At 34.5% G+C, this 10,280-nt stretch overlaps 1 protein-coding gene across 1 annotated transcript in view; it reads left to right on the top strand.

Moving 5' to 3' along the window:
* Window positions 1-4,811, top strand: part of Tmem47 (transmembrane protein 47) — a 28,429-nt gene extending 23,618 nt beyond the window's left edge. The window contains exon 3 of the mRNA XM_046468117.2: window positions 1,404-4,811. Coding sequence (XP_046324073.1) covers window positions 1,404-1,582 — 179 coding nt within the window. The 3' untranslated portion in view covers window positions 1,583-4,811. The remainder of the gene's footprint in view (window positions 1-1,403) is intronic.
* Window positions 4,812-10,280: the final 5,469 nt, after the last annotated feature.

Here is a 10,280-nt window from a genome sequence, read left to right on the forward strand (position 1 = left end):
TCTTTTCTTTTGTGTGAAGGTCCAGAAAGCAAAGATTTTTTTTGGCTTCATGGGCCATTTTGTTTTTGCTGCAAGAATTCAGCTCTTCCATTGTAATGTGAACAGTATATCAATGGATGAACATGACTATATTCCAGTAAAACTGTTTTTAAAAAATCAAGCACTAGACCAGATCTAGTAGTTTGCCGATCCCTATTATATATAAACTGTACCCTAGATTTTTAGGGAGATTATTGTCTATTTCTTGAGAGTTAAAACTGTCATATAGTAGAGAATGAGGCAGATACAGCCCATAAAATCTCATTCAATCAATTTAAATAAAATATAAGTTATTTAATAATGAATCCAATAGGGAGTTAGGAATTTTAAACAGATGACACCATCTCTTCTATAATCCAGCATATCCATATAAAAATATCCACAGGATAAATGCCATTTTAATTTTAGATAGTTTTTAAATAAAACTTTCCTTCCCTTCCATTCCTGATTAATTGGAATGTATTATTTTGTTAGATATGACTCATCACATTTCCTCTTTGGTCCTGGCTGGGAACTAAGGGCTAACTAGAAAATAAAAGCTAAATTTTGTGCTCTGCTGTAGTAGCCATCATTATCCCAAGTTTTTCAGTAACATTAGCTTCCATGCCTTCACTGACAGAAAGTAGATGGGAAATACATGTGTAAATATAATCTGTTAGATCCAACAGAAACGGTATAATTAGTTGTAGCTCCTTGAAAAAAGATTATTTTTGAGCCTCTTTTTAAAGATCAGAAGCATGAACTAAATGAAAGGGAAAAATGAAACTAGTTTTAGATCAAGACAATGGAAGGAAACACATCAAGGGAGAACTTTCTGGAGTGTTGGACTGAGTTGGATGCAAAGCAACAATGAAAACAGAGGAGTATCTTGGATGAATTCTGAATGAATGTAACTGGTTGACCAGTTTCATCAGGAGAAGTGAATTTGAATTCCCAAGTTCCTCAAGCACATAAATAAATAACAAGGGTTTAAGTTTGCATTGAGGTCACTGTTTTTAGGGTACTATTTACAGGTTTTGTATAATAGAAGAGTTTAACTAGTACTATTTGCCATCATAGTGATAATTATATATGTGTTTTTTAAGGTGAGAATCACTACTTTGTATTCTCATATAAATTATTATATTGTACCAATTATTTCTTCAAATACTAGTGATTCACTAACTATTAATAAGGCAATTCTTACTATATTGTGAAAGTGTTTAAACAAAAAACTTAATATTTTGAAATATACCATCTAGAATAACCAGTGTTTTAAATGTTTTGGCTTTTATGCTTATTTGATTAAAATGTCTATTTATATGTTTATGTTGTTTTATTTCCTGTAAATAACATTTTCTAATTTTTATTTGCTTTTCTTTCAGTTGTTTTACAGGTTTGCAGTCTGGTTCTTTACCCAATCAAGTTCATTGAAACTGTGAGCTTGAAAATTTACCATGAGTTCAACTGGGGTTATGGCCTGGCTTGGGGTGCAACTATATTTTCATTTGGGGGTGCCATCCTTTACTGCCTGAACCCTAAGAACTATGAAGACTACTACTAAAACCAAGTCTCAGATTTAAAAAAATAGAAAAAGCAACCATCCAGCAAAAGATTTACATCTGCATCTTTTCTAACTCACTATTTTCTAAAACACTTGTGGAGCATCAAGCAGTTTGCTCAGTTGATTTAATATCCTTTGCCTTTTGGCTGTCAACATCATGACCAGCTTTTACATCCATTTTAGGGACCTGCACAAATTAAGAGAGCTGTTTAGACGTAGGCAAATGCTGCAAACTTCCAATATGTTCATGTCATTTTTCTTGAAAAGTGAAGGGTCTGTATGACAGCAACCATTGTGGGAAACTAGTTGGAATGAGAATTGCCTGAGTCTCCTGTTGCCTGCAGGGGAGCAGCTGGCATAGACAGCATTTAGAAGTTCCTTTGTACACTGAAAAGGATTCCACTGTTAGAGCCCTTATCACCTGCTTATCCCACCCAATAATTACATTGGCTGTTGGTTATTTGCTTGAGTGAGCTCTTGTAAAGTGAATGCCCTTCAGCCTCTAATGGGAGTTGTGAATATAACTGGTTAATGGTACACATTCCACCTTAGTGAATACTCTTTAATGGGAGGTTATGCTTTGGCAATTAGCATCTCCCTGGGAAGGAAGTCAAGACTTGGAGACATATGCTTTTCATTATGTGATTAGAAATTGTGCCTCAGACCCATCTAGAATGGGGGGGGGGGGAAATTAAGGGTCTCTGCTTTCCCTGGGACAATCAGAAAGAAATATGTATGAGTTGCTTTTGTACCCTTTAAATTATTTACGAAACATTGCAGCAAACAATTGTGTATATGTAACAAGCCTAAGTATTTTTATAGAATGTGAACCATTAGTATAAATGGTAATAAGTTGTTCCATAACCATCCACATATCATTTACTAATTACACATACAATTAACATTTGCTCTAGTGAAGTGGATTGAAACACTAACCTTGTACACATTGTTAAGAGGCTTAGATTGGTATTCACACTTATTTACTATAAAAAAAATACATATACCTTAAAGCTTTTGCTCTATGTTCTGTACTGTTTCACTGGAAAGTGTTAATAGAATTGCCTAAGAAGAAAAATTGAAATGGTGTTAACCTTAAAATTAATGATTCTTCTGTAAGCACTGTAGTTCAAAAGAGAGTAGCAATTAGAATGATCACTTTGTGTAAAATTCATTAAAATAGAAGGCTGCTATTTTTTGCAAGTATTTTAAATGTCTTCATTTAAAAAAAAAGAAATAGTGATAGATTTATATAAATTTCTTGATAGAGGAGTAGAATTTGGTTTTCACCTGGTCCTCTAAAGTTAACCGATGGGCTGATTTGTGCACACAATTATGATGGGTTTATGTTAGGAGAATCATTTACTGACTATTTCAAGGGAAGGAAATATCAATACTAGGTACTAAGTTTGCAACTAATCTCTCATTGCAAGCTTATGTTAATTCTGTTTAATATACAAATTTGGATAGTTTAATTATGAACCTATTTTTATATAAAATATACAATTCTATAAAACTTATAAATAATTATTTTTGTTAACAAAGACACTAAAATAATATGTTCTGGTTTGGCCCTTCTGCAGAAAGAAGCATTGGAAAAATAACTTAAAACGTTCCTGTGTGCTATTGTATTGAAAAATCCATTAAAAGTAGGACCACATCAATAGTGTTTAATAATTTGCTTTACCTCCCAGAACAGAGTTCTGCTTTCAGCTTGTCTTAAGAATGGTTGCCAAAACAACAGCCCTCCTCCCCTCAAATAAAACTATTTTATTATTCAAATGCCAAAAGGCCACATCTTGTGAATTTTCTATAGAATCAAAAAGTAAATATGAAGTACCAGGTTTATTATTACTAGGTTTAGTAGTGATAGACAAAGGTGATCAAATGTATCCTAGAGAGAAACCTTTATAAACGTGTATGATTCTGTAAAGAATCATAAGAAACTATGAGAGGAAATTTTCCAGAAAGGTATTAGCATTATAGAGTATTTTGAAGTGATTTTTCTTGAGAAATAGTAAAATCTGGGGCAGACTATCTTGCAGTTAATTGTGTATTGTCAGAGCAGTATGAGAAATATGATATTTGGATAGGGATTTCAGCTATTAAACATGCGCTATTGTGAGAAGTCTTTATTCCTGAATAATGGAAGTACAGTACTTTGGTGCTGACATCAATGAGGCACTTTTCTTGGATCTAGTGGAGGATGCAGTGTGCTGTTAGACCAATATCATTTTTAGAGTCTAATCAACTTTTCATTTTCTTGTCAGTATGACAAGCTGGATAGTGAATGACAGAATATGTTATAGGTTGAGGCATACATAATTGCCATTTATTGAAAAGTAGATTTCTTCTAAAACGTTTGTCCTTTCCCAGTAAGAGCCCTATAGCCCTATGCTATATTTCTACCATCCCTAATATTTGGGAGTGTTTCATTATTAACAAGGCTCAGTACAACAGGAAAATTGTTGCTCATCTGAAATAACTATTTTGTCTATCAGAATAAACATGAGTGAAGTTTTCACTTAACATTAACATTATGTCTTTGTGGCTTTAGGTTTGTTTGATGTTTTCATAAGCAAAATTGTTAACCACAGACCCATTGTTTATCTTAGAGAAATAATATATATATACACACATGCATATCATAAAAGTACTCAGCAGGGCTAGTTATTCGGATTTCTTGCACAAGTAATTAGCTTTTTGTAAGTTCAACATGTAAATTTTAAAGTCATAAATAGAGAGACCTATGTGTTTGAAATATAAATGATATATATGGAATAGCATGTACCTGTATATTATTAAACATGCAATGAATTGACTGGTAAGTGATGTCTAATTGTATGGCTAGCAATGTAATTTATTCAGACTGTATTTTTGTACAGAGCAGCACACACTAACCTATGCCTCTGTGTCCTCTTTAATGCCTAAAACTGTGCCTAGAAATTTCATCTGTCTTAAAAAATACAATATATTTCATGCTGTTTATGCTGTTAATTTCTCTACTGCTATACTGTATTTATTATTTTTTAAATATATGACATGTTTACTACTTAAATATGAATTTATGTTATCCTGGTTACTTTTTTTTAACAGTCATCTGGGGTAAACCTGTTTATCACTCCAGTGATTTTGAGTTTGCAGTTTCAAGAGCAGTTCATTTCATGATTTTTGTAGTTGACATGAAGTTATCTATGTGGAAAAAAAATAAAAATAAAAGTGGTTTCACTGATGTGGTTTGGTTTGTGTCTTCTCTGCTGTGTAAACCATTTAGACAGCACTTCTAAATTACATGTCTTCAGTTCATTTTTTTTCTTTAAAACATATTTAGGAAACCCAGCATGTGAGACAAATTTATTTTTTTTAAGTGCTAGAGATCAAACCCAAGGCCTCACACATGCTAGGCAAGCACTCTACCACAGCTATACTCCTAGTCTCCAAAACAGGATTTAGAGTTTTTTTTAAATTTTGAATTCTTACCCAAGATCCCTACTGTCTTCAGCTCCTGAATTATATGAACAATCATTGATAAAAGTGAGGAATATTATTAAATGTCTTCTTTAAACTTTCTGTTTTAAAATGCTCAGAAAGGAGATGCATTTTTTCCTACTCTATAATCACACAATTAGAAATGAGAGTAGCAAAAGGGTTTGACAGTGTTTTTTGTTCTTGTGTAGTTTTCAGCATTTGCACAGTATTAAAACAGGCATGCCTGCTTTCTATTTTAATTAAAGAAACAAAAAATTCAGTGCATGTTATTGTGCACATGTATATACATGTGCTTTTATGTGTATGAAAAAAATCATAAATTAAAATAAAAACTCCTCATCACCCTTTCGTGTGTATAAATGGCAAGCATATTGGAAAGCAGTTTAAATTAGACATGCAATAGAATTCATTTGTATGTATGCCCAAAAGTTTTCTTGATGGTATAAATAGACTTGTACGCAATGAAGCAAACTTTCTTGCATTGATAAAATCTGTTTGATTATAAAATACATTTGTTATGAAGACATTCTTTCATATGAACCTTTAAATTTTGAGTGGTTCAGTTAATTTTTCTGCTAAGAAGAAAATTTAAATCACCTGATTATTTAATATCAAGCCATATATATATATATATATATATATATATATATAATTTCTGTTTTTCTATTGTTTTAAACATTTCCCTTTTCAGTGGCCTGTATTCAATTTTGATGGAGTAGCATCATGAATTTGATACATTTTCAGTGTGTGAGAATTCTTGTGGGCAAATCACCTTTACAAACATGTTTTGCCTGGTAATTATCCATGACCCAGTTTCTCTGAAAATGGAAGACATGCAGACATAACTTCACTAGTATTTGACAAAGGAAAATCCTCTACCTTCAGAGACTTCATTGTGAACATAAAACAAAGCAATTTTAATTTCCATAGTGTACGTACAGGCTATGAGCAGCCTGCTTTCTTGAGTCCATGCATGTTCCATTTCAAAGATTTTTGAGTCATTCGGCTTGGGAGATAAATTGATAATGAAATTGTAGTGTATTGTTTACATGAATCTGCTGAATACCTAAATTATTAATTTGTTTATCAAATTTTCAAGCTATGACTTTCTGTTAACAGCATTTCAGAAGTGCAATTTTAAATGAGGTAAGATTAAAAGAACAAACAAATTTAGAATTAAGTGCTTAGGCGTATTTTTACAGGAAGCACTAATTTATTTTAATAATTTAGCTTCTATGTCAAGTTTTGGGACATGATATTGCAACAATCTCAAAAATTAAAATTGAAGTTTGGGGCCTCAGGACATGCCTGTTGGGATGCTAAGTCAGGAGGATCACAAGTTCAAAGCCAGCCTCAGCAACTTAGCAAGACCCTGTATCAAAATTTACAAGGCTGGGGAGAACCCTGGCTTAATGCCTGGTACCAAAAACAAACCAAAGAAAGTTAAAATGAGACTACGTAACAAAACTCCATGTAATACAAAACTAATAGTTTTCTTATACAAAGCGAGTTTGGGAACTGTTTGGGGAGTCCTCAAATTTCTACTAGCTACTAAATGGGAAGAGGTTCCATATAGTTATATTTGTAAAATCTATTTTGAAAGAGTCACTGACTAGGTGACTCACATTTATATTCCAGAAGTAAGTCTAATGGCTCCAGAGTATAACTAAGAGAACAGGAGCTGAACTGTTCAAGTGGAAAGGATAATATGTAGTTTCTAAGCCAAGATTAACAGCACAGAAAGAATGGCGTTCTTTGTAAAAACCAAAGCTGTGTTGAATGGTTCACCAGAGAAACTCAATTTTGGCAAGCAATTATTTCCAAGTTGAATGACTTCATAGAAATAATGATTATAAAAGAAGCTTGGAACAAGTACTGGAAAATCATGTCATCAAACCACTGGAAACCTTGAACACTTCAACCCCTGCATGTAACAAGGAATAGTGCACAAATCCTGCCATGTATACATATGTATTTTATATATGTATGTATGAAAACAATTTTTGCATGGAAATGGATGCATCTGTAGGTGACCTGAAGGCATTTCTTATAAATTATAGTTGAGAGGCAGCCAGCCACGAAGTTAATATAAAACATTTCCTGTAAGAGATAATGGTACTGAAGACTGCTCCTCAGTTTGCTTTGAATTTATCATCATAAAGGTGGAATAAGAAATTTATATTAATCATTCATGGAGAATATTCCATTTTAAAATAGAAGTATAGTTCCCAAGGAAGACTTCAAAGAAATTGTTTTAAACCTGAGCAGGAAACTAAGAAGTTAAATTTTAAGGGTTAAGTGCAGAAGAAACACAACTTTGCTGGTCTTTGATACTGTGTGTTAACTACAAAGGCAGATAGTGGCTATCATGATTGGCAACTTCTCCCAGGGAAATTTCTGCTGTATCAAAGCATTTGGGGAGACTAAGTTCCCTTTTGTCCATACCACTGCTCAGGAGAATGTGGCAACTCCTCACATGTAGCACAAGTTTTCCCATTATTACCTTTTAGGTAATACATCCCTTTAAACATTTTCTAGTTCCCATGATTGCATTAATTACTTGAGACATGTGGTCTATGTAAATGACACAAAACATGAAATTGAAATAAACATTTAACCTGATTATAAAAAGCATGTTTCTCATTTGACACCAAACTATGAATGCTACTTATCATTGGAACATGGCATAAATTTGACATAATACAGAAATCTCACAGGGACAAAGTTTTATATGTAATTTCCAGTTACAGTTCCTGAAGACCTTGATATTTTCAAATTCTTCACAATGAAGAATTTTGGAAAATCCATTGCTCAGAATCTTTGTGAGACCTTCAGTAGTTGGCACATATCTTTCCAGCCAACTTGCAAGCCGTGAAACTTTTCTTTCCTATCACTCACAGAAAGTCAATAGACATTAGTACATATTTAGCCCAGATTATGAGCTTTGGAAAGTTCAAGTATGATTCAAAATACAGTAACCTACTGCTCCCAATTATTGCATGACATCTTCAAGTCAGAAATGCTCTAAAGGGCCAGGTGTGGTGGCACACACGTGTAATCCTAGTAGCTCAGGAGGCCGAGGCAGGAGGATCATGAGTTCAAAGTGAGCCTCAGCAACTTGGGGAGGCCCTAAGCAACTTAGTGAGACCCTATCTCTAAATAAATTTTAGAAAAGGGCTGGGAGTGTGGTTCAGTGGGTAAGTGCCCCTGGGCTCAATCCCCTGGTACCAAAAAACAAACAAAAACTAGTAAGAAATGCTCTAAAAGATGAGATAATTAAAGCTTTGTATGCTCATTCAGAACAAAAGCACTGTCTGGCTTCAGTTAGGCTTGTTTGACTTTTGTGCTGCTTGGATGGGGAAAACACATGTAATATGTTGTTTTCCTAAAGTTGGCCTGGTTTTGATTTATATGTATAAATAAATAAATGTATATATATATATATATATATTCTATGCATGTATATAATTAGAATGGTTTGTATAGCATCTGTTTTGGAATTGAAACATTTTTAGAATTGTTTACAATTTGAAAATACAAAGTTGAAGTCAGTAAGGATTGGGGAAATTACCTACAGGAAAAGGAGATCAAACAGTTGACTTCCAACTGTTGCCACTTAGCCATAACTGCATGTTATAATACTGCAGGTATGAGAAAGAGAGTAGAAACCTGGACAGTTGATGTCATTGATTAGTTTGGGAATTTATGCTCCACCCACAATATTTCTTTGAGAACAATAGAGGACTTGGCAGGCAGCCATATTTACACCACCTATCCCTGAACCCCTGGACAGAGATGATTAGAGCAGAGATGGTTTCTGCCTCCAGCTAGCCCCCTCTGTTTCTCTTGCCCATTAATTTGAAATTGGTCTCTGCATGTAGCTAGTAATAAAATGCATAAACTATGGGGCTTTGGAATGTGTGCAGAGATGCAAGAAAAACAAACAACAAAGAAAAAAAGGACAAAACAGATACACAGAAGTAGCAAGAGGAGCCATGTAGGACCCAGAGAGAAAGAAGAGGTAGTTTCAGTTCCTAGAAGGTCAAGCTGCCTTATGAAATACTCCTGTGTCTTTCCAATAATATCCTGTTTTGATTAAGCCAGTTTTAGTTGAACAAAGGAGAACCTTAACAAAAACCCTTCCAACAGAGGGTTCAGTATTCTGGTTGTGCTGACTTTCCAAGAAAGAATAAGGAAGTAGCCTAGTGCGATGGTGCATGCCTATAACGAGGCTGAGGCAGGAGGATCATGAGTTCAAAGCCAGCCCCAGCAATTTATAGAGGCCTTAAGCAACTCAGCGAGACCCTATCTCTAAATAAAATACAAAAAAAAGGGGCTGAGGATGTGGGTCAGTGATAAAGAGTCCCTAGGTTCAATCCTTGAAACGGAAGGAAGGAAGGAAGGAAGGAAGGAAGGAAGGAAGATTTCTTGACACACTTCCTATCCTATTCCAGAGTGTTCAACACTCTATAGTCTCCCATCAGAACTTACTCCCAGTTACCTCATTCACATTAAAATATAACTAAGTGAAAATATTTTAGTGTTAACTCTCTCTTCTATGTATATTTTTCCCAAGATCAAAGTCATGTGCTAAGGGGAAGATCAATAATTATCAAATTGTGTGAAAGAAATCCTAGAATTTCCGAAATTACTTGTGATTGTTTCTTCCAGATCTTACCTCCAGGATACATTGGCATTCTGCCTTAGCACCTAAAATAGCACCAGTTTCTTTGTACTTATGGCTTCTCTGGAAGACCAATATCTCACACATACAACACTATCAACTAAGGTTTCTATTACCTTCACTCCAGTGCTGCTTTAGGCTCAGGTGAAATCAAGCCCAGAGAGAATCAAACATGTGGGAACAGACCTATTGACTATGATGAAATATTCTAACCATTCAACACCCCTGGAAATGCAAACTACTTGTTTGTTTAAACAAGTTGATCTAACAGTTACAATTTCTCTCCCTGCCCCTTCCCTCTCTCTCCCTCTCTCAGCACTGGGAGATTGAACCCCAGGGTCCCTTTCATAAAAAATTTATTTTGAGACAGGATCTCACTAAGTTGCTGAGGCTGGTCTCAAACTTGGGCTCCTTCTGCCTCAGTCTCCCAAATCACTGGGATTATAGGTGTGGGCCACCATGCCTGGCTACAACTATTCTTGCATCATCCTTTGGCTGGAACCAAAGGTGAAGGACTTAACCATCTGC

Source organism: Marmota monax, unplaced genomic scaffold, assembly GCF_021218885.2.
Source record: "Marmota monax isolate L192 unplaced genomic scaffold, Marmota_monax_Labrador192_F-V1.1 WCK01_AAM20220418_F8-fsc00340, whole genome shotgun sequence".
Taxonomy (NCBI): Eukaryota; Metazoa; Chordata; class Mammalia; order Rodentia; family Sciuridae; genus Marmota; species Marmota monax.